General features: G+C 40.7%; 1 protein-coding gene across 2 annotated transcripts; it reads left to right on the top strand.

Moving 5' to 3' along the window:
* Positions 1 to 385: 385 nt before the first annotated feature.
* GUF1 (GTP binding elongation factor GUF1) lies at positions 386 to 23,629 on the top strand. 2 transcript variants are annotated; one of them, XM_033059331.2, is made up of 17 exons: positions 386 to 520; positions 3,980 to 4,091; positions 4,943 to 5,091; positions 5,287 to 5,367; positions 5,686 to 5,763; positions 7,065 to 7,148; positions 8,520 to 8,584; positions 10,349 to 10,552; positions 12,009 to 12,148; positions 13,280 to 13,403; positions 13,776 to 13,908; positions 15,280 to 15,423; positions 16,766 to 16,899; positions 18,673 to 18,774; positions 21,216 to 21,335; positions 22,209 to 22,245; positions 23,277 to 23,629. In XM_033059331.2, exons 1-17 carry the CDS (start codon positions 386 to 388, stop codon positions 23,412 to 23,414), a joined length of 1,980 nt encoding a protein of 659 aa, XP_032915222.1. In that variant the 3' UTR covers positions 23,415 to 23,629. The 2 variants fall into 2 exon arrangements, with proteins under 2 accessions (XP_032915222.1, XP_032915223.1); XM_033059332.2 differs by lacking the exons at positions 386 to 520; positions 3,980 to 4,091; positions 4,943 to 5,091; ... (3 more) ...; positions 8,520 to 8,584; positions 10,349 to 10,552 and adding an exon at positions 10,559 to 11,040.
* The last annotated feature ends 1,337 nt before the right edge of the window (positions 23,630 to 24,966 follow it).

Genomic DNA, 24,966 nt, shown 5'->3' with positions numbered 1-24,966 from the left:
CTAGGAACGATACAAGCTGGAAAAATATCTGAAAGACCCGTAAAGACTGTGATGGAGAGGAACACACGGAAAACGTATCTGAGAATATAACATTCGTCTGCTTCCAGAATGGAACAAAGCACAGTCTTGCCGGCCACACCAGCCATACAAGCCATGCGATAAACCCATCGGCAATACCAACACAGCAGCATTTCGCGGCCCACGCTCCGAGCGCCCCCGGCAGCGCTTCCGCCCCGTCACAGCGCGGCCGCCGCGGCCCGCCCGGGCCTTCCGGGGCGCCCGGCCCGCCCTGCGCCGCGCGGCCTGAGGGCAGCGGCCCGCGGCGGGCGGCCTCAGCGGGGCCGGGCTGGGCTGAGCCGGGCTGGGCTGAGCTGCTGCCAGCGCCATGGCCCTCGCCGGCCGGGCGGCGCTGCGCTGGGGGGCACGGCTGCCGAGCCCCTGCTCTGCCGCCGGCCCGCTGTGCCGCCCGGGCTGGCTGCCCGCGGCGAGGAGCGAGCGGCCCTACAGCTCCCGGGACAAGGTGAGTGAGTGAGTGAGTGAGTGAGTGAGTGAGTGAGTGAGTGAGTGAGTGAGTGAGTGAGTGAGTGAGTGAGTGAGTGAGTGAGTCAGTCAGTCAGTCAGTCAGTCAGTCAGTCAGTCAGTCAGTCAGTCATCAGTGCGCGGCCCCCCCCGAGGCCGGCCTGCTGCCTGCGCCCACGGCCCACGGTGCCGGCCTGCTGTGACAGGGACACGCTACTCCTCGGGAGAATTGCCCTGCGAAGGTGCAGGGCTTGACATGTTTCAGTGATCTCAGTTGTAGGGATCTTAACAAAGCTTGGGGAGAGGGGTGTACTGCTGCTAGTGGACACAAAAAATGCAGAATTCACGGGCCAGAAGGACATTTGACAACTCCCAGGATAAGGAAGGAACTCAGCAAGTGTGCTGAAATGGGCTCTGACTGGGTAAATAAGGTAATTGTCGCAGGGGGAGATCATAACCACAGACCCAAGTGTTATAAATTTCTCACCAAAGGGTAGGTTAATCAATGAGGCAATTTATTAATTCATTGATAAGGAACGGGCAAGCAGCGCTGGGGAGTCTGCGCTCCACCAACACGTCCGTCTCACCTTTGGTCACTGCCCCTTTCATAGGCACTCTCTTGGTGGGCTGTGACATGCCCACCGTGCTGGGGTACAAGTCCAAGCAAGCCCTAACATGTTAGCCAGCACTCAAGCAGCAGTGGCCACAAGCCCCCACCAGGTCTGGACAAGGCTGGAACATGTTCTCAGGTTACACTCCTAGTGAGCAGGTAACAGCAGTGACAAGTCTGTTCCTGTTTGCACAAGCCCACATTTTCCTTATACATAAAAAGTGGATACAATGATTATAGTGGCAAAATAATGAAAAATACATAAAAACAAAAAGCCAACCACAGCCAAGTGGTTTAAACAAATGTACAGTAATTTCACGACTATAAGGCGCACCCTTATGACTAAAATTTTTCCCTAAACCCGGAAGTGCGCCTTATAGTCCGGTGCGCCTTATCTGATCTACAAAGTTGCAAAATTTTCCACCCCGGAAGTGAGAGCCGCGAGGGGGGGCGGCGCCGCGGGAGCGCCGAGTAGCCATGGTGGGGCAGCCGCGGGCAGTCCCAGGCACAGGGAGCAGTGCGGGCTGGAAGGCAGAGGGCGGCCCCGGGCAGCCCCAGGCACGGGGAGCAGCGCGGGCTGGAAGGCAGAGGGCGGCCCCGGGCAGCCCCAGGCATGGGGAGCAGCGCGGGCTGGAAGGCGGGGCGTGGCCCCGGGCAGCCCCGGGCACGGGGAGCAGTGCGGGCTGGAAGGCGGGGGGCGGCCCTGGGTGCCCCAGGTACCGGGAGCAGCGCGGGCAGGGAGGTGTTACTACTTTGTAACTTTGTTGTGCGCAGCGGCCTGAGCCGACAGGACCACAGTGCTGGGGGCAGCGGCGCCACAGCTGATAGGGGCAGGCGCAACCAGCGGGGCTGCGGTGCTGGCGGCAGCGGGGCCACAGCCCGATAGGGGCCGACGGGACCACAGTGCTGGGGGCAGCGGCGCCACAGCTGATAGGGGCAGGCGCAGCCAGCGGGGCTGCGGTGCTGGAGGCAGCGGGGCCACAGCCCGATAGGGACCGACGGGACCACAGTGCTGGGGGCAGCGGCGCCACAGCTGATAGGGGCAGGCGCAACCAGCGGGGCTGCGGTGCTGGCGGCAGCGGGGCCACAGCCCGATAGGGGCCGACGGGACCGCAGTGCGCCGAGCCGAGCGAGGGATGGGAGGCAGGGCAGTGGCGGCACGGGGCAAGCCCGCCGACATGGGGGCACCCGGAGCACCAGGGAACTCTGGAGCAGCGGGGCCCTGGGGACGCCGCACGGAGCGGCGGAGGGCTTTCTCCGGCCCCGGGGACGCCACACGGAGCGGCGGCAGGCGTTCCCTGGCCCCGGGGATGCCGCACGGAATGGCGGATACAGGCAGGCCCGGGGGCCAATGGCTGCCGGGTTGGGGCGGGGCCTTGGCCAGCAACCGCGCGGGGGGAGCTGGGGGCGGAGCCTCGCTAAAAAAAAAAAAAAAAAAAAGTGCGCCTTATAGTCCGGTGCGCCTTATCTGATCTGCAAAGTTGCAAAATTTACCAACTCCCGGGGGGTGCGCCTTATAGTCCGGTGCGCCTTATGGTCGTGAAATTACTGTAATCAAATCATTATATCTTCCTGTGTCTCATGTTCATGCTTTACTTTGAGTTCAGTGTTCTTGTTTATATTGATCCCATGATGTATTTCCATAATGACACGAATCACTATGCAGGATCTCACACAAGAGACCCACCAACTTGAGAAAGAGACCATGCTAGCAAACTAGCATAAAAAGTGAGGGAATCTTTTAACTAATAGAATATTAATTAATAAGACAACTATGTAACTTCTAGGCAGTGAGCATTAATGCCTTTGTTTGCTAAAATGTATAAATGATATGAACTCTTGACAGTTAGGCTTTGGGGATTTTCCACCCAGTGCCTCTTTCCGCTCAGAACAATAAATAAATCAAGTACTTTAATTTAGTGTGTGAATTGGTGTCTCGCACCCCGTGTGAAAGAATCTGTGTTGGCAAAACACTTTTTCTGGAGTAGGAATTTCCTGCTGCCAGTGACAAAAGCAGACCCTTTTTTTCCAAGCTGAGACACCTATGAGGGATTGGCAGAAAATGCTGAGTGCTGTGTAGTGATGCTACAAAGAACACCAGGCTCACTAATTCCATGCTGGCCAGAGCTATGTCTAGAACACGAATTAGAGAGATGAATGAGATCGGTGTGTTGCTAACATTGGTGGCCAGAGTTTTTCAGCAGTATTGCTGATTACTCTCAGGGGTCTCCTGGTTCCTGAAGCTCAAAGCTTTGAATAGCAAGGAAGTCACTTTTATTCAAAGTGTCTTATTACTAGGAAAGAACATTAATAATAAAAACAATAGTTAGTTAGTGTTGCACCTTTCTATGTCAGGCTGGTTTTCTGCATTTTTTAAAATTTAGCCAAGATAAGTGTTAACTGTAGCATTCTTTTCCACAGTCTGCTTTCTCCTTATGATAAGGTCACTGCCACTTGAGTCTCTTAGGTAAAGGTTCATATTATGCTTGTGAAGAATGATGTCTTAATGGCCCCTGAATCCAGTTTGCTTAGTCCTTAAGTTTAGTAGTTTCACAAACGTAAAACTATAAAACAAAGTTTTCCAGCACCCTATTTATATAAGAACATAGTACCTTTCTCACACTTTCCAGTATACTTCATGATTTTTTAGAGATTTAAAAAAATTACGTCTAAATTACTAAAGTGAAATACTGGCGTTTTAAACAACAGTGACAATTTGTGTATCTCTGTTCAGCTTGTGCTTCTTCTGGAGAAAAATTAATTAAAAAAATTAACTTGTTATTTTAAAGAGGTCATATTGTATATAGAGACTGTAACCATGATTTATGAAAAGAAATTCTTATTTTCCAGGAAAAATTAGATATGTCGACATATCCTGTTGAAAGCATTAGAAACTTCAGTATAATAGCTCATGTAGATCATGGCAAAAGTACACTAGCAGACAGATTGCTGGAAATTACAGGTAAGCATTCTCATTTTATACTACCTTTTCTTGACATTGAAGGTGGCATCTTAAGTTTCTGCACCTTGATTATTACTAAAATTTCTAATATTTTTGCTCTTCTAGTGTAGCTTGTGCTTTTAGGCTCTCAGTTGTGTAGTGTTATAGATACATGGACTTTGTGGTTGAGATCCGCCTACATCTATGTGTAAGGATTTGGAAAGAGACTGAAAAGGAGTTTACTTCTTGTTCAAGATGTCACTCTTGTCATTCCAGTTTATGATGTTTACTGCTGGTGGTTGAGGTTGACAGAAGGGGTGGGACTGTCATGGCCTGGGAGTTCTGGAGTTTCATTTAAAGGTGAATGAAACAAAACCAGGGAGGGAAGCTTTGATCAAAGTTATTTTTTATGATTACCTCCCATGTATCACTGTGATCACTGTTGTTTGATGCCTGTGATAGAATGGGATTTTGAACTCAGGTCTATCACTCTATGCTAATGTTCATCTTGCACTTGAGATTGGTCTTAGAGCTGTGGGCCACTCCTCTCCAGTGATAGGAGGTGAAGTTTCCTTAAATATCAAAATTACAACTGAATGGAATGTTTGCTTTTTTTAATCTCTTAGATTGTTTTCTATCCTGCTTATTCAGGATAGTACTTCATGTAATTTTATTGTGTAAACTTTATTTGGCAAATGTAGAGTTGATGCACAATTTTTTTTTTTTTTGATTGAAAATCTTTGTTTAGCTTAATTGTATGGGAAAGCTTCATTTGCTCTTGGTGAACTCTTGGTTAATGGCATTTTCAATATATGTGTAGTAAATATGTATGTAAATTAGGTAGTAAAGCTTTTTTTTTTCCTTATTTTTAGGAGCAATTTCTAAAACTGACCATAATAAACAAGTGCTGGATAAACTTCAAGTGGAACGTGAAAGAGGAATTACAGTTAAAGCCCAATCTGCATCTCTCTTTTACAATCATGAAGGAATAAACTACCTCTTAAATCTTATTGACACACCTGTGAGTCAAATATAAACAGTGTTGAAATCACACAAATCTAAATGTCTTTGCAGTTAAAAGTAGGAGATTGATGGCTTCTTGTGTTTATTCAATTCCTGTTTTATAAGAATGTAAACATACATACAAATGAAAACAATATAGTACAGAAATTTTTGCAAAAATACCTGAAATTGTAAACATTTTTTTTCTCCATAGGGCCACGTAGATTTTAGCTATGAAGTATCGCGGTCACTATCTGCCTGTCAAGGTGTCATACTTGTAGTGGATGCAAATGAGGTGTAGTACTTGATTCTTGTACTTGATTTTCTATTTAGTATTTCAGGATTTCCTTAAGCTAGAGAGAAACTAGGTTGTGGGTTTTTTTAGTTTTTCTGGCAGTGTTTTTGCCCCTGGTCTATCTTCATGAATGTATTATGTTGCAGAAAAAGAGTAATGGGATTTTAAAGCAGTTACATATTGTCAATCACCTTTTATTTGTCCATCTCCTGAACAAGAGTTGATAGAATAGCAAAGTAATCTTAAATTGTATAGTATGTCTAAAAATACTCCCCAAAACCACACCAAAACTGAGGACTCTACAATGTTATTTTCTAGGGTATTCAGGCTCAGACAGTGGCAAACTTCTATCTTGCCTTTGAAGCACAGCTTTCAATAATTCCTGTCATAAATAAGGTAATAAAGTTTTTAGCGTTTTCTGTTAAGTATACTTGGGTTGTTTAAATGTGCATACTGCTGATCAAAAATGTAACCTTGAAGAGAAGTATATAACAAAGAAAGTTATTTATTATAATATTTATAGAATTTAGATATAACATTACTAGCATATAATAGGAATTTTCTGTATTTGCTGTCTGTGTAAAATTTTATAGTAACTGCTGTGGAATTCTTAATTTCATTAAATGTAGCACTTAAGGACATGCTTAGTGGTGGACTTAGCAGTGCTGGGTTTATGGCTGGAATTGGTGAAGTTAAATATTGAGGAAATGACATGAGTAGGAGCTCAGTTTTTAAAAAGCGGAGTCAGTTTTAAATGGAATTCCAAGTGTTATTTTCTGTACAATTTTGAAGGCTGTGTTATTGGAATCACAGGATTACTGCTCAGCTTACGTTAATTGCTTTTCGTAGATTTATATTGTATATACAGTAATTTCATGATTACAAGCCGCACCATTTTGACTTAAATTTAGCTCCCAACCCGGAAGTGCGGTGTACACTCCGCAGCAGCTAATATATTAAGAAATTTAGGAAATTTCCAAACCCGGAAGGGAGAGCCTGCAAGCACGGCGGTGCTGTCCGCCCCCAACAAGTGCGGCAGCGGCGTTGCCCAGTCCCAGCAAGCGTGGCAGCGCTGCTCGCCCCCCGATAAGCGCGACAGCGCCGCTCGCCCCTGACAAGCGCGGCAGTGCTGCTTGCCCCCCGCAAGCACGGCAGTGCCGCTCACCCCCCGCAAGCGCAACGGTGCTGCCCAGCCCTGACAAGTGTGGTGGCAGTGGCGGCCGGGCACGCCGCTCTCCCACTTCCTGGCAGCTGTGGCGAGCGGGGCCGGGGCCGCTCCCTGGCAGCCGCCCTGAGCAGGGCCAAGCCAGTAAACCCCGCCATCCCGCGATTCTGTTACTATTTGGCAACTTTGTTGCACGCGGGTCCTCGCTGCGAATGACAGAGCGGCTTATAATTGGGTGCGGCTTGTGTATGGACAAAGAACGAAATGTTTGCCAACACCCAGAGATGCGGCTTATAGTCAGTGTGGCTTGTAATCGTGAAATTACTGTAATATTTGTTCCTAGAAACAGTGTAGATAGTACTTGATGATTTCAAAGATTTTTACCAGCTCTTGTAGAAAGGTGTTTTCCTAAAGATAGACAGTATTTACTCATAAATACATGAAGATTCGTTGCTCTGCTTTTGAAAGCAACAGTACTGGATGATGTGGGAGATGTGATTGCTTGTATATTTAGCAGTTTGTTGTTTTGCAGATTGACTTGAAAAATGCAGACCCTGAAAGAGTTGAAAAACAGATTGAGAAGCTTTTTGATATCCCTAGAGATGAATGTATAAGGGTAAGATCTCTAAGTTTTATAACATGGCTGATAATATATCTACTTTGTAACTAATGAATGATATGATTAAGTGTTCTCTGTTTTTGTCCGACATAAGAATTTCTTTAAAGCTCGTTTCCTATAAGACTGGAGAAAATTAATTTTCAGCTAAAAATTCTAGTATTTTTTGAGGAATGGAATCAGAGTAATTTCACGATTATAAGCCACACCATTTTGACTACAATTTTGGTCCGAACCTGAAGTGCGGCTTATAATCAGGTGCGGCTTATATATGGACAAAGAATGAAAAGTTGCTGTTTTAGTTTGGAGGACAGGTGTCTGCTAAGAAAGTTAGGAGCTTCTCTTTGAAAAGGAGAATGTAAACCCCCTCCCTCTAAATTATTAGAATTTTGAAATCAAGGGGCTTTCAGGCAAAGATATAGGAATTAGGAATAACAGTTCTTTTCTAGGGAAATTAAAATAGAAATACAGTACTACAAAGAAACAAACTCCAAACCCTGACAAAGTCAGAGGACAACTTGACACCCCGTCAGGCAGGGTGTTGGTAGCAGTCCCATTAAATGGTGGCTGCAGTCCCCTTGCAGTGAGAGATGTGATTCAGTTGAAGCAGTGGTCCTGCAGAAGGTGCAGTTTCCCTCTGGAGGTCCAGTGGTGATGTGGAGAAATCCAGTTTTCCTTTGGAGTCCAGTAGAGAAAGGGGCTACCTTAGTGTTCCAAAACCTCTGTTTTTATTTTGGTAAGAAATGTTGGGTTCTTCCCCCTGGCGGGAGCAACTTCCAATTGGATGAAGTAATTTTATCAGTCCCATAGTGGGACTCAATGGGCCATTAGCAGAAAATGACTTGCTGGAGGAAGGATGGGTTGTGAAAAGATAAAGAACAATGCCCTGCCTGGTTTCAATGGATGGCCCGTTAGCAGAGCATCTGCCGTTGAGATAAGGATCACTGCCCCCACCCTCAACAGATGGTGATAGAATAGATACCTTTTATCACACTCTGTATTGTAATGTGCAGCTTATAATCAGGTGTGGCTTACGTATGGACAAAGAATGAAAAGTTGCTGACACCCGGAAGTGCGACTTATAATCAGGTGTGGCTTATAATCGTGAAATTACTGTAATTTCTCACTGTCAGTCCATAAATGGTTTTCTGTCATAACAATAATTGCCATTCACAAGAGAAAAAAACAGTATCATTTACAATCAAAGAAACATTTCTTAGTAATAGCATTGTCGAGTGTCCTTTTGAGTACTTTTATGGGTAGTACAACCCATAAAATGGGTGGCTACCAAAACTATCAAAGTAAACATGACACTATTTAATTAATAAGTGTAAGACTTGTCTTATAAAATTGTTGTTGGATTTATTTTAGATTTCTGCTAAACAAGGAACAAATGTTGAAAAAGTTCTACAATATGTTATTGAGAAGATCCCACCGTAAGTCTGTATTTAATTATGTATCTAATTAACCTTGTAAGGTAGTTAGGAAATCATGAGTTGCATTTATTTGGTATTGGCAGCAGTTTTACACTTATAGAGAGATGTAGGAGAAACAGAAGGAAAATAGTGACTTGGACTTAAACAGGAGGTGAATTGGTCACTAGTGAGGCTGAAAAGCAGATGAACGTTTTCTTCACCTCTGTCTTTACCTGTTTAGCACTGTTGATCTTCAGGCCTGGGGAGCAAAAATGCAGGTTGATGCACAGACCCACTGTCAGCAAAGAGAAAGTTTGTATGTGAACTGTTACAGGAGCCTGACCCCTACACATGCATTAGCCCTGATAGTATCCACTTGAGGATTGTAGGAAAGCTGGCTGTGTCCTTGCAAAGCTGCTCTTCATAATTTTTGAGAAGTCATGGAGATCAGGGGACATCCCAGAAGACTGGAAGAATGGTAATGTCCAGTTTGCAAGAAGAGCTTAAAGGAGGATCCAGGAATGTGTAGGCCCATCAGTCTTACTGCAGTCCCTGGAAATGGTATGGAACAAATCCTCCTGGGGACTGTCACAAGTCAGATGAAGTAAGTGATTGGGAAAAGTGAGCAGGGATTTGCCAAGGATGTATTGTGCTTGACAAACCCGATCACCTTCTACAGCAGAGTAACCTGTGTGGTGTGAGTGGTGGACACTAGCTACCTGGCTTTCTCTCTGCCTGGGTCTTTAAGGTTTTTGCTAAAATTTCTCACAGATTCCTGGAGAAACCACTGTGTTACAGTCTGGAGTGGTCTGTGTTGTGGGTGGGGAACTGTCTGACAGGCTGCTCCAAGAGGGTGGTGGTAAATAGCTCCTTTTCAGACTGGCCACAGGTTGGGTCTGCCAGGGATCAGTATTGGGCTCAATGCTGTTTCACATTACCATGAGTGATCTGGAAGTTGGGATGTGTACGTTAGTGAAGTTTGCCAGCAATACTAAACTGAGAGGGGAAGTAGACAATTTACAAAGAGGGAGCCACTTTGCACTTCTAGATAGGCTGGAAGAGTGGGCTAACAAAAACCTTATGAAATTCAACAGAGACAAAGGTTGTGCACTTGGGAATACATAATTAATGACTGCAGTACAGCTGGAATTGACCTAGCTGGGGAGCAGCTCTGTTGACATGGACCCCGAGGTCTTTGCAGACAACAAAATCAATACGAGTGAACAGTGTGCTGCTGCAGCAAAGAGAAACAACAGCATAGTGGGTTGCCTCAGCAAGGATATCACCAGCAGAGATGAACTCATCCCACTCTGCTCAGTGGTGATCAGTCCACACCTGGAATACTGTGTTTAGTTTTGGTCCCTGCTATGCAGAAAATGTGGACAGGCTGAAGAGGGGCCTCAGAAGGGCCACAGAGATGATGATCACTGGGCAGCCTGCCTTTGAGGAAAGGCTGAGAAAACTGGACATGTTCGGCTGGAGAAAATGAGGCTTAAGGGAGACCTTTTACCATGTTCTAATATTTAAACAGTAGCTACAAAGAGCCATTGGAATAATCTCTCCAGGAAAGTGGTGGAATCCCCAGTGTTGGACACTCTGGTTTGTCTGAGCAGGGTTCTGGGCCACATTGTAAAGCCCGTGTTTTTGCCAAGGAAAGTTGGATCCAGGTGATCCTTGAAATCCCTTCCAACCTGGTACAAAGTGTTTGGTGTGGGTATGCTTGCTCATTCAATACTGAATGAAAACATACTGCTTAATATATTGCTTTAATTTTTTTGGTGACAGACCCCAATGTAATACTGCTGATCCATTGAAAGCCTTAGTATTTGACTCTACCTTTGACCACTACCGAGGTGTCATAGCTAACATTGCGCTTTTTGGTGGGGAGATTGCAAAAGGACAGAAAATTGTGTCTGCACACACAAAGAAAAGATATGAAGTTAATGAAGTCGGAATTCTGACTCCAAATGAACAGCCAACACATAAGCTGTAAGTAAAAACTTCTACAGTGAAAAAAATCATATATTGTGGTAAGCAACAATATCCTGCATTTCTGTTTGATTTTTGCTTTGAGAGGTAAAAACTGGGAGATGTCTAGGTTTTTGTTCCTATTCTTTGGTGGTGGTTTTTTTTATAATTACTATTTGCAATTTAGTGCTCTGTGTCATTTTTTGTTTTGGCTATGCTGAGGCTGAAGGTTTTAGGGAGTGCTTTCTGGGCATTGATATGGGAGGAATCCATTATCTTCTGTAGTACGTGGAATATCTGGACAGCTAGGTGTTTAAAGGCTAGCGTTCAATATTCTTATTCAGCTGTCCAATTTATTTCTAGGAACTGCCTTGTTTGAGAGTGGAAGGGAATGGGGCTTCACCTTAGTTATTGCTGCAGCATATTTTGAGGGTGAAAAACTTAAAATCCATGAATGCAACAGCTTCCAGAAACTGGCTTCTCAATGGCAGCAATGGGAAGAAAATCAGGTACTTAGAAGTAGTGAAGTTTTACCAGTTTGCATCTGAATACATGTTAATGACTTTACTGGGGGCATTCTCAGATTACATTACTGTGTCTGATGGGGGAGTCACCAACTCAGCCAGCCCCTTACTCACTCCCCCAACCCTAGCAGGATGAGAATCAAGGAGGTACTTGTGGATTGAAATAAAGACATTTTAATAAATGAAGGAGGAAAAAAAGAAATAAAAACAAATAATGCAAAGGCAGCCCATTATTCACCACCTCCCACAAGCAGACTGATGTCCTGCTAATCTACAAGTAAAAGCTACCTTGGAAAGACTACACTTCTTTTTTACTGCTAAGCATGATGTTTTGTGGTATGTCCCTTTTGGCCCTTTTGAGTCTGGTGTCCTGGCTGCGCTACCTCCCAGTCTCTTGCCCACCCCCAGTCTGTTTGCTTGCAGGGGCACTGTGAAAAACCAAAAGGGCCTGTTCAGCAATACCTAAAAATTGGTATGTTATCAACACTTGTTTTAGTCACAGTTCCAAAACGCAACTTCATACAGGGCTGCTTTGAAGAAAGTTACTCCATCCCAGCCAAAACCAGTGCACTGTGTTTTACTCAATATTTACCATTTATGTGCTCATGGAGAGTGTTTGTCTAGTTTCATTCTACTGGTATATGAAACTTACTGTGCTGGCAGCTGGGAACTCTTCTGGTTTCTTTGTCATAGGAGCTTCCCAAGGGTCTAGGTCCAGCTTTTAAACTGGGAGTAACACAGTATTCAAAATCCAAGATCATAAATATACTATTCAGCTGTAACAGAAATAGAAGTAATTGAGACCGTTCACAACTCAGAGGTGAAACAACTTAAATCTCACTTCTGGACTTTGGGTAGCGGCTTTTAAAGGGTGATTTATTTTAATTTCTTGCTAGGTTAAATCAAGTAGGTAATGCCAACAATCATGTCCATATAATAACAATTTTATTTAGCTATGCAGGACAGGTGGGGTACCTGATTGCTGGAATGAAAGAAGTAACGGAAGCCCAAATAGGAGACACACTGTTTTTGTATAAACAGCCAGTGGAGCCTTTGCCTGGCTTTAAGTCAGCGAAGCCAATGGTTTTTGCAGGTGAGGAGTAAATCAATATAAAGTGGAGCTACTTTTTTCCAGTGACAAGAGTAAGAGCTGTTAGAGCTTTTAAAAGAAGACATGTATATGAAGAGTTGGGAGGATTAGAACTGATAGCTGAGGTGCATCACTTGTGTAGATTTGTGGGTTTTCGCTGTGACAGGATTAGTAATACAAACAGGTATTTTTGCCTGTGATTATTGTTTCTAATGCCAGTAAACTCTTAATAGCTGAAAAAGAAGGGTTGAAATAAAAAAACAGAGGGAATTCTTTGTCTTGATAATCAGGTTTCTGTAATTATTGTGTTGGTTTTCTTCATTAAAACTTAGCAGATGTTTCATTTTTGTTAAACATGGTAAACTGCCAGAGTTAGTACTCCGAATGATACTGTAAAATATTTGATTCTTTGAGCCTGAATAGTTCCATTGTGCTGTTACACTAGCTTCAGTTACTACTACAAATGGTACAGAAGAAAAAAAAATAGAAAAAATTCTGTAAATAATCTTCTAGACTTGTGAATCAGTGTGTAAGACTCACTTGAACTGTGTCATGGAGACTAGCAGTCTCAGTGAGTGTTGAAAACTGTAATCTTTTAAATAATGTTTTTGTGTGCATGTGTATTGCTTCTTGGTATAGATGACTTTCTGAACATACAAGGATGTGAAAAGTGAAACAGTAGAGTCTATTTCAGGCAATAGTTGTACAAACAGCTGTTTTTATTAATTTCAAAATAATAAATATTTGCGACTTTGAAATGATGCTTTTTATTTTTCACTCACTCTTAGCTTTGAGGGAACATCTCAGTGAAGTCTATGCATTTACACTGCAAAACAATGGTTATACACAACTCCTCCACAAATGTGAAGGATTAGATGAGTACAGTGATCCTACCATTATGGTTTAAATGTTAATTCTGAGGTAATCTAAAACATTTTTATGTTTTGGCTAATTTTTTTTTTTTTGAGGAATAAAGAATCCTCATGTTGTTTTTCACATTTAAAAACAGATGGAGCAGAAAGTAACTATTCTTGATTTTATTACTCTGTTAACTGTAAGTGGCATATTTGAAAGCCAGGTACACAGTAGCTGAAGCTCTTTGTCACATCACTTCTATTTAATATATTTTGACAGGAATGTATCCAATAGACCAAACAGAATATAATAATCTCAAAAGTGCTTTGGAAAGGCTGACATTGAATGACTCCAGTGTAACTGTTCATCGTGACAGTAGCCTTGCCTTAGGAGCTGGATGGAGGTGAGGTTTTTGTGCTGCTTTCATTTTTGAAACTGTTCATAAATTGAGAATACGTGTTTAAGCAAACTGAAGGTAGAATTAAACTTAGTTCAAAATTAGGAGCTGTAATTCAAATTAATGATAAAGATCAGATCAAAAGCATTTGATTTTCTTACATTTTCTGTTTTCACAGAGAATGAAAATTTTTGTGATTAATAGTTTTTGTTCTCCAAGACTTACATTATTCTACTCTAGGGTTACTTGGTCCTTTGGAGGTTGGTTGCTTTGCCTGATATTGCCATACTAGCACTGGAGAGTGGAGGCGGAAAAAAAACACTGTGGAACTCCAGGGGATACATAAATACTTTTACCAACAGGGTATTTATTTTCCAGATTGGGTTTCCTTGGTCTTCTACATATGGAAGTCTTTAATCAACGTTTGGAGCAAGAGTATAACATGTCTGTTATTTTAACTGCACCTACAGTTCCATATAAAGCTGTTCTTTCCTCAGCAAAGTTGAAAAAGGTATGTTAAATTCATTAAAAAATTATGTACATAGCAGTTTAAAAGCCTCCTATAAAAAATGTCTGGAGTCTCTTTTTAATGTAGATTAGTATTGTATTTCATAGTAAGCATTAGAAACATCAGTATATTACTTAAATAATTTTCATTTTTTTTAAAGGATGTTAACTGCTCTTTCCCCAGTCATTTCAAGCACTGTCTTTTTATGTCTTATGCTTTTCCTTGCAAATGAGAGTGTAAGACATATATCTTGCTATATTCTTTTAAGTGATTACTGATTGAACTGCATTAAGAGCAGGTTAAATAATCTTCCAGCCTTTATTCATCAGAAAACATGAATGTTTCTAGGAATAGCTTGTAATGATACTGTAGATTGGCAGAGGCTGGTGAAAGAAAGTGACATTTTTTTATCACAATTAAATGGGCATGTGCTAACCTCATTAAACTGGGTGCAAATAGAATTACTGTGTTTGAGTTTTAGACAGAAAAAGAGGTGGACTTAGAGTACCTGGTGACAGAGGAGGCTGCAAGTCGACTGGCTGATTATTGTGTGAATTACTAAAACCTTGTTTAAGAAAGTTTGCTGTGCTTGCAAAGTGTGAGGCATAGTCCTTTTATCTCTCTGGTTGTTTTGGATTCTTACTCAGGCAGTATAGCAGCTATGAATGAAGTAGTCAACACCTTTGGTGTGTAAGTGATTCTGGACTGTTGATGGCGGATTCTTTTCAAACAATGCTGGAAGTTGGGTCCCTGTCAGTGGAAATGATGTAATCGCTTAGGAGGAGAGGGAAGTTGTATTTACACAATAAGCAGCTTAACCTTCCTTTTACCTCAGAAGATTAACTCCAGCCCTTACTGGGATGTTGGACTGGAAAAAGTAGGTAATTAAAGCACTTACACAGGAATCAAAAACTTCATTTCTAAATCCACTTCAGCATGTGAGGGAGCCCGAACCCAAAGTTCTACTTAGAGAACAAAGTCCCCACCACTGAAAGTGTTTAGAGCAGGTCTTCTGTAGAAGCTGTGTAATAGTAACTGAGAGGATCAGAATGAAGTAACAAGGACGATCCTCAATTTACAGAGGAGACAGAGACCTGGAAAGATGGATAGAAAGGTTTTTTGCATTTCTATATTTCCCAGGTAAAAAGCTAATTTCTGTATAATGATATTTAAGGATATGCTGATAAGGGACTTCTGTATGTGTTACAGAAATCTCTTCTGAAATCATCCTTGTTTAAAACTTGCATAATACACCAATGTTTTCAGGCAATTGAAACAGTTCTTAGCATTTTTTTCAATGCTATATTTGTCTCCTTTGCTGTTCATTTTACTTATTCTAAAGTTACAATATCTGGTTTATTTGCTTGTTTTCAGGAGTATGGGAAAGATGAGATCACTATTATCAACCCTGCTCAGTTTCCTGATAAACTTTCAGTATCAGAATATTTGGAGCCAACTGTTCTTGGTACTATTGTAACACCTCATGAATATATTGGGAAAATAATTACCTTGTGTCAGGTTGGTATATAGTTTTAATTTTGTCTTGCATTTTTAAGCTCTTCTCCTCATACTTAAAGTGAAGACATTAGATAGTATGATATAGATATTAGTACTTAATACTAATAAAAAGTTTGCAGCAGGGGAATAAGTTGAATTGGTTTTTTAAGAAGTATATTCATGGAAATACAACTTCTGCCAACATTTCTGACTATGTGTCCATGTATTTTTTTCAGTACTTCACTGAAAGTAAATTTAGGATACTGATGGTCAAACACATTTGCCTAACTGTATTTGGAATACTTCTAATTGAAAATGCTTTAACTGCCGTGCATATTGTGTTTATATTATTTCTTCACAATACTTTTCTTAGTTTATAACATTCCAAAATGCATAATACAAAGCAGTACACTACTTGTATGTCAGTGCAGTGAAAAATAAAATCTATTTAAAAGAATTTCTAAAATAACTTTAAGAACAAGTTCCCGGGAGGAAAGAAGATGAGCCTGCAAGCCCTACTGTGGCAGCAGTAAGGATTTCAGAAATTAGCTTTTAGAGAGGAAAGGTTGTATGTCTAGTAAAGTTATAACCATTTCATTTGTTTCAGTGCTGCAATTTGTTCTGGAACTTCAGCAGACTACCAATAAGAAAGTTACTTTGAGGCTTAAATACAGTAATTTCACGACTATAAGGCACACCCTTTTGACTAAAATTTTCGCCCGAACCCAGAAGTGCACCTTATAGTCTGGTGTGCCTTATATATGGGCAAAAGTTCGGAAATTTGCCAACCCGGAAGTGTGAGCCGCGAGCCGCAGGGGAAGCCGGCAGGGCCACGGCTGCCAGGTGGAGGCGGGGCCACGGGGTCACAGCAGCCGGATGGAGGCGGGGCGGTGGGGCTGGGGCTGCCGGGTGCAGGGGGACCCAGGGGCCCGCGGCGCCCCTCCTGCTGGGTACAGGTGGGCCCAGGGGCCTGCGGCGCCCTGGCAGGCATGCCCCAGCCCCGGGGACTCTGCACGGAGCGGCGGCAGGCATAGCCCGGCCCTGCTGGGTACAGGCGGTCCCGGAGGCCCATGGCTGCTGGGTTGAGGCGGGGCCTCGGCCAGCAACCGCGCGGGGGAAGCTGGGGGCGGAGCCTCGCTGCAAAAAAAAGTGCGCCCTATAGTCCGGTGCGCCTTATCTGATCTACGAAGTTGTGAAATTTGCTGACTCCCGGGGGGTGCGCCTTATAGTCCAGTGCGCCTTATGGTCATGAAATTACTGTATATGAATTCTCTTGTGTAGCTTGATTGCAGTTTATTTTAATTTGCTTAGTATTTTTTGTATAAAATTTCAAGGGAAACTGAAACAATTTTTCTTTCTCTAGGATCGTAGGGCAGTCCAGAAGGATATGCTGTACATTGATGAAAACAGGGTTATGCTAAAATACCTCTTTCCACTGAACGAGATTGTGGTGGATTTTTATGATGCTCTTAAGTCCCTGTCTTCTGGCTATGCAAGGTAACTACCTCCCCTGTTCCCCCTTCTCCTTTACCCACCCCAGACCCTGAAGAGAGGGACATGGTGAAAAAAGGCCTGATGAACAGCTGTGAAACGACATGAGTGAAGAATATTCCTTTATGATGGTGCTGCAAATATTGTCTCCACCTTGAATGGATTAGATTCACTGTGAAAATGGATAGAATTAAGTCTGAAAAACATGAAAAGTGTATCACTACCTAATAATCATTGCCTTTGGCAATGTGTGTATCTGTCAAGGGCACCCTCTGGAGTGGCACTGGCTCATCTATGTAAGACTCAAATGGTCTGTCCTTGTCTGCAGTGACACTACCCAATTTTTTTTCAATGGAATCACTGAAATTGTACTTTCTGTAGGAACTGTCTCTTGGCAGAAAAAGGAATATAACCACATTGATTATTTAAAGCTAGTAAAAACAATGTGGTATTTAAAACAAACAGTACTTTACATACATGCTTTATTATGTGGGAAAAAAATGAATTCAGTCTAATACAGTGCTCAGATGTTTGTATACAGCATTTGTGAGTTTAATGGAAGGGAAGATGTTGCATGGTGATGAGCTTGTGCCCCAGGAGGCTCAACAGCTGTCACAGACCTGGTATGTTGAGATATCATTAATGAGATACGTTACACAATAGGAATCTAACTACATTATTTATTTTATAAACATAAAAATTAATTTTATTGAAGGACTGAATTTGCTTTGAATTTATGTTTTCTTTAATTATGTTTTATAAGCATACATGTTTTGCCCAGGTTTGTATATATATATGCAGTAAAAGTGGAAAGGCAAGACAGAAGAAACAAAGGGATGGAAATTTTGAGTTTCCTCTCTGGATCTACCTCCCCCACTACATAAAACCTAAGCTGTTTATTGAGAACCTACTCATTAGCAAAATTTTGCTGGGTTTCCTTGGACTCAAGGGTGATTGCCAACGATGTTGCATTATCTCTTTTCTTTATTTGTTCTCATTTCCCAATTGACTCCTTAATATAACTTGCATATATAGAGCTCTTGTTAATCATATTTCTGTTATATGGATCTGTTCATACATCTGTGGTTTATTAAGCCAACTAAGATAGAAGTTCTTTGAAACAATCTCAAAGGATTTCCCCCTTCTCTTCTGATATTTCAGATTTGATCCAATTACAGTGATATTGATGACCCTCCACAATTTATACTTACACACAAGATCTAGCTATCTGTCTGTTATCTATCTATTGCATACATCACCTCTGCGTCTCTTGCATTTTAAGAATTTTTTGCAAACTAACAGACAGACAGCAAAGGCCCACAACTACCAAAGAAGAAATTGGCTTTGGAAACTAAGTGAAAAACTTAGTTGTCAGAGACAGTGATTATAGGGGTCACATCAAACATTTGTGAAATGAGAGGATGAAATTAAGACAGTCCTCGGTTAGTGTTTGATTCCTGTGACATTCAGGACACTGACTGTTCAAAAGCAGTGCTGAAGGGTTCTTTAAGATTGCATTAAGCACGTAGATTTCTAATTGTTCATTAGATTGGAAAGACACGTCAATATGACATCTTTCTGCATTGGAGGGGACATTAGATGCAGTACATTTCTAGTCTGAAGATGTACTGAGATACTATTAAAAAGTGTACTCCCATTTTATTAAAAAGTCCAAGTGTTTTATTAAGAAATGTGTCTATAAAATGTATGGAACAAAGAATGCAAAATATAATTTGTACAATATCGTGACTATTTTTTTAACTGCTTTTATTTTTTTAGTTTTGATTATGAAGATGCAGGTTACCAATCAGCAGACCTAATCAAAATGGATATTCTTGTGAATGGAAATCCAGTTGAAGAACTGGCAACTATCATACACAGGTAGGTTGACTGGATTCCTTATTCAAAATAAATAAGATTTCCTATTATTAGTCAATGAAAACATTGTCTATTAATAGGACTTGTTGATCTTAAGGTCTTTTCTGACCTAAATGATTATATGATTCTAAATGACTCTAGGTATATGTGTTACTCTTAATATGACAAATGCATATGAGCATAGATTTTTCCATATGACCACCTTCATTACCCCTGAAAAGAAGAAGCATTTTGTAGTATGAAAATTAGGAAATACATACCATAATTAATAGCAACACTTTACTTCTCATTCTCAGCTTAAGTTCTGGATATCATATTTTTGTGGAAAGAGCAAAGAGAAATAAATGCAAAATGCTAATCTTCTAAAGGGCTGGAAAAATTTAACTACAGACCAATCTAGGAGATGCCAGATGAATAATTTATGGAGCTTAAAACTGAAAAAAACTACTTTGTTCTCCCAGTAATTCTTGTTCAATAGAAGTTTGTTGTTACCTTGTTTCCAAACAGAGTACAAGGAGAATGTAAATATTTACTGGATGCAATTACCTCAGAATTTTTTTTGGTAAAATGATTTAATTTCTATGAGTATCTCAGGTATTAGAGGTGAGAATAAAGCCTTTCCTGTTTCCAGCCTGTCCCCCATCTTGTCACAAAGTTTTTACAAGGCTCCCTTCTGCAACTTCAGCATCTCTTTCCAGTAATGCCTAGATAAACTTTTGTGGGTTGTTTGGTTTCCTTCTTAAAATACTCATTTGTAGTTGCTAAATATTTGTGTATTTTCATATTTCTTTACAAAACTGCAATTTTGAAATCCATGGAATTCTGTAACTCTGGAAGGCTGACATAGGAAAATAAAGCCCTTGCCTTGTTCAGAAGGATCGTGGGGCCGAAGGGGAGTAACTGTCTTGCATACAATTACTAGTTAATGCATTTCTCATAAGCCTGCAGTGTTTAGCTACGTACCTGCATCTCCTACTCTGAAAAGTTGCCAAAATGTAGTGGGCCACCTGCAAAAGTTAGTTATTGCTTTAGCATGTATTTTTTTAATCAATTTAGCCCATACCCTGAACTATTTGACTCACTAAAACTGACAGCCTTTCTTTTGGCTTTAGATTGCAGTTGGTTTTTTTTTTAACTTGTAGTTGCATTCATTCTGCTCTTGCTGCAGGTATTGTCAGTCTTCCCACTGTAAAAACTGCATCTGTAAGAATTATGCTGAATTATGTTTCTAGAGAAAGCATTACAGAGATTACTGTAAGCTCAGTATTAATACAGTCATCATTTGTTCTTACTGTACTAGTAAATATATGTACCTCTTCAAACTGTAATGCTCAATGAACATGATTTAAATACTTCATGTATAAACTGCTCTATACAGGTAGCAAGGAGTCACATTGTCACTACCTGAAAACATGCATGTTTGTAAAAAATGTCTGCTAAATATGGGTATTTTTATACAGAATAGAGCCATTCCTTTCTAATGGCATATGAAAGTATCTGTTAGTAGCTTCTTTAGACCTTTTGTTGTTTTCTCTTTCCAAAACCTGAAACATATGCAGATGCTGAATATAGTTGAATAATTTTTATTAGCAGATGACAAGAGTATGTTAGGTTATTTTTTTCTTGTGATATAAAACCAGACTTTGTAAGCATAATGTAATATGTATATTTTGATCGCTTGGGCTTACAATCAATGAAAATTCTCCTTGACCTACTTTAAAATTTCACTTGAAACTTTACGACTTGTGGCAGTATTCAAAATGTCTTCAGTGTGATGGATAGTCAGGGTATTTTTTATAAATACTTTATATGATGTTATATACTGTGGTTACAGTAATTTCACGACCATAAGGCGCACCGGACTATAAGGCGCAGCCCCTGGGAGTCGGCAAAATTCGCAACTTTGTAGATCAGATAAGGCACACCGGACTATAGGGCGCACTTTTTTTTTGCGGCAAGGCTCTGCCCCCAGCTTCCCCCGCGCGGTTGCTGGCCGAGGCCCCGCCTCAACCCGGCAGCCATGGGCCCCCGGGCCCACCTGTACCCGGCAGGGGCGGTGCTGCGGGCCCCTGGGCCCGCCTCCACCCGGCTGCCGTGGCACTGCCGGCTCCTCCCATGGCTCACGGCTCACACTTCTGGTTTGGCAAATTTCGCAACTTTGTACATCAGATAAGGCGCACTGGACTATAAGGCACACTTCCGGGTTCGAGGGAAAATTTTAGTCAAAAGGGAGTGCCTTATAGTCGTGAAATTACTGTAATACAGTCTTATCACCTGTTAGTATGAAACAGGTGACATACAGAGACCACTTATTAGATGCAAGATTGTAAGATTTGATTTCATCAGCTTATCTTATGAGTTAAGAAGAGGAAAGCTTCTACTAAAATCCTACAAACAGTTTGATCTATGGATAGGTTTTTAGTGTTGCTGACCTTTTTTTTCAGGGATAAAGCGTATGCTGCTGGTAAACTCCTGTGTGAACGTTTAAAAGAGACTATTCCTAGACAGTTGTTTGAAATAGCCATCCAGGCTGCCATTGGCAAGAAAATCATTGCAAGAGAAACGTAAGTAAAGCCCTTCTATTCCCCTTCTTCTTTTCCTGTCCATATTTCAAGATACGTAAAATACAGACTTGTAAAGTCTTACCTACATCACAGGACTTTCATTTTGCTATAAAGCTGTATTTTTCTTGTATGTGCTACCTGAGGAAAAAGAACACATTTGAGCACTGACTATTGACTAAATATTTTGAATTAAATTTATACAAAAAAATTTTTATTTTAGCTTGCTTGTGGTCAGAATTGCACTTAGTGAATAAAGTGTAACTTGTAACACCCATGTGTCCACTGCCAAAGAGGAAGTTTCTTACTACTGAAAGAGGAAGAAAAAGTTTCTTACTACTGAAAAAATTAGCTAGTTGTGGAATACTTTCCTGTGAGAGTCAGCAAAAAAAATAACTGTTTTGTGCTGTTCCAAAGGAAATATGTTGCAGCTGAATACAAAAACATTTTCCTAGCACACGTTTATTTAAAGCAAACCATTTCCTTGATGTTGTGTTTCTCATCACATTTTTCTGCTGCTGTTTAAACAGGATTTAAATTGTGGTAAAAGAATTCAAGCAGAGGTGCTGTAATAATTTGTTTATACGTGTATATACACATGGATGTAACACTTCTGTGAATCATAGCAGAAATTCCAGATAAAAAGGCAAGATTGTGATTTCTTTGTACATCCTAAGGGATGTTTCTAGCACTGAAAACTGCGAATTACATCTTCTGTTTAAAACGTCCATCTTTTGTATACAAAACCTGAAAATGTTATGATGCCAAAGCACCTTACAAAACTAGTAGAAAAACAAATAACATTTTGACAACTCTAATACTTATCTTCACATGCAGATATTCTAATATGTTAAGATGCTTTATTTTATTTTGCAGGCTGAAAGCTTACAGAAAAAATGTTGTGGCAAAATGTGTAGGTATTTTTTTTCTCTTTCCTTCATGTTTCTGACATTTGTAAAACTTAGAGTCCTGCTAAGATGATAGGCTCATCTCTTCTTAGAAACCCAGCAAAGACACGTTCTGCATTTGCTCCCAAGTGTCTTTGGAATTTTAACAGATACTTTTAAGCTTTTACTTTGTCATAAAATAAACTGGTAACCTCTTGCTGCAACTTGAAGAGTGGATCAGATAAAGTAATGCCTTTTTCAGTTACACACTTTGAGTGTGTCTGCTCACTCCCATCTCCTCATCATTTACTAATAGTTGTAGACACACAGTAAATGTGTGTGGATACACAGGCATATAGGTTTCATGTTTCCTTCATGTTTCCTAAATTGGTTTTCAGGTTATAAAAGGAAATATAAACGTGCTTCTTCAGAGACTTGATTGTGATTAGACTTTAGGTTTGCAGTTATACATTGTAATAAAGCTTTAAATGTGCAATAGTTGACTACGGACAAGACTCAACAAAGCTATTGGAAAACTGTGATGCCTCTTATCTAGCTTGGATTTAACTCTCTCAAGTGAACATATTGGAAAATATTAAATAAATGTCCCTTTCTTACAACTGCAATAGAATTCTTCTGCTAGGCACAGCTGTGGGATGGTGTCTGTTCAATACTGTACAAGGGTTTAAGTTCATTTTTCTAGGTGTAACCACCTAATACTCATCAAGATGTCTCTGTGTATCTGAGCTGGCATCCTTCTGCTGTTCCAAGGGGATTTGGATCTTATGTACTGTCTAATATCAGCCAGACTTACAGGAATATATATATTTAGGTGACAGAGTTCAACACTCAGTTGTCCAAATTAATGTGCTTATTTGCTTCCTTGTTCTTTTTAACTAGTGGCCTTTAGGCCAAACTATTTGAAGTATAAAATAATCTTTTTGTCAAAATATAACTAGCTTTTCTGACTATTTTTAAACCCTAGAGATTTGTGTTGCTGGAATGTACCGTAGCTGCAGTTGTAGTTTGGGCTCAGCAATTTATTTTTTTTTCACAGTATGGTGGAGACATTACAAGAAGAATGAAGCTTTTAAAGAGGCAAGCAGAAGGCAAGAGGTTGATGAGAAAAATTGGCAATGTTGAGGTTCCAAGAGATGCCTTTATACGTGTTCTAAAGAGAGAAACTGACAAATAGAGATCAGTGACATCTGATCATTCCAATCATGTCAGCTTTTTGCAGGCAGCAGCCAAGTGAGCTAATAAATGATTTATCACTGAGAGGGAACGTACTTGACTTTAAATGGTATGAATTTCGTATGTGTGGGAAGATGCATTGAAAGGACTTGAAAATGTACATATATTTGTAGATTATTATGAAATTAAAGTTACTTGACTGCATCTAAAAGCTCACATTGTATTGTTTTTCATTTTATTTCACTGTTTTCATACTTTTAACACTTACAATTAACACAGTTTTGGGGGTTTTTGCATTGCAAGTCTCTATATGAGAGGAACTATATGGCAGAATGTATAGACAAACAGTGCTGTGTTGGTTTGTTTTTTTGTTTTTAAGTTTGAACTGTTGGCACAAAAGTATCAAGCTGTTTCCTGTTTGCTTTCTCTAAAGTTGCTATTGTCAGGAAGATGTGATGCTGGGAAAGAAACCACATCAGATGAAAAAATCAAAACTTTTTAATTTACCACACTGCTTATTTTAAACGGGTTGAAATGTGTAAGTTTAGCATTAGTTCAGTATAGCTATGGCCATCTCAAGGCAAATGGTAAGTTTTAATATATTAAAACACAGGATCTGTAACTGTTCCACTAGTAAGACCAATTCAGGCGTTAAAAGTTTATTTAACATAAAGTTTTGGTTAGAGCATGTCTTGATGTAGTTAGTGAAGTTGTATTTATATTGTTTACATACTAAAGTTTGTCCTCAGTTGTGTAGTGTGTGTAACTTTTGGAAGTGTACACAAAGCAATTATAAGCATAAGTTAATGTCCCTACTATATGGTGTATTTACAACTGCTTACCCACCTCCAAAAGCTTTTAAGCTGCAATTTTTTTGTTTTGATCGTCAGGGACTAGTTTCACTCTTCACAGATCTTAATTTCTTGTTATTAAATATATTTCAGAGAACAAATTGCTAGTCATACCTACTAAAGTACTCAATCACCAGGAAAGTCTGCCCTTAGATTTAGACTTGTACCTACACTTTAATCATAAGCTAGTTGTTTTATTTCAGCCTACATACAGGAGGAATTGGGAAAATCTTGGGAGGGAGGGAATTGAACAGAATATGTTGAGGACATGTTCCCTTTTAACCTCTATTAATTTCAGAGCACAAAAAAAAGGGAGGGGGAATTCTGATATTTTAATGGTTTGTTGGGGTTTTTTTCTGTTTGATTACGGTTGTTTGGGGGTTTTTTTTGTTGTTTTTTTTTTTTAATGTGAAGCTGTTTTAGGTGCACTGAAAAATCAAAGATCTGGATGTGAACAAGGTATCTGTACCTCTAGTAAAGGTATCTGAGCTTCTGCTACTGACCTGAAGGAAGGATGCTGTGGATAAAGGCTCTCCAACATATTTATTATTCCTTCTCTGTAAAAGCTAGGAACTACAGATGCAGGGATGCTAGTAGCAAAGGAGCTAAAATGAGGTCCTTCCCACTCCTTGAACTAGATCTATAAGAAAGCACTGGTTCTGTACTGAGGAATAAGGCAGAAGCTAAAGGTTAGCTAGAGAT

This window comes from Catharus ustulatus, chromosome 5 (genome assembly GCF_009819885.2).
Source record: "Catharus ustulatus isolate bCatUst1 chromosome 5, bCatUst1.pri.v2, whole genome shotgun sequence".
NCBI classification, from domain to species: Eukaryota; Metazoa; Chordata; class Aves; order Passeriformes; family Turdidae; genus Catharus; species Catharus ustulatus.
This window is presented reverse-complemented; position numbering and strand designations above follow the sequence as displayed.

Excerpts from the sequence above, each read along its gene's own strand:
- GUF1 (XM_033059331.2), top strand. The coding sequence starts at position 386 with ATGGCCCTCGCCGGCCGGGCGGCGCTGCGCTGGGGGGCACGGCTGCCG. Across the intron at positions 5,092-5,286 it reads TAAATCTTATTGACACACCT|GGCCACGTAGATTTTAGCTA; the intron begins GTGAGTCAAATA and ends TTTTCTCCATAG. Across the intron at positions 16,900-18,672 it reads CTGTCTTCTGGCTATGCAAG|TTTTGATTATGAAGATGCAG; the intron begins GTAACTACCTCC and ends TTATTTTTTTAG.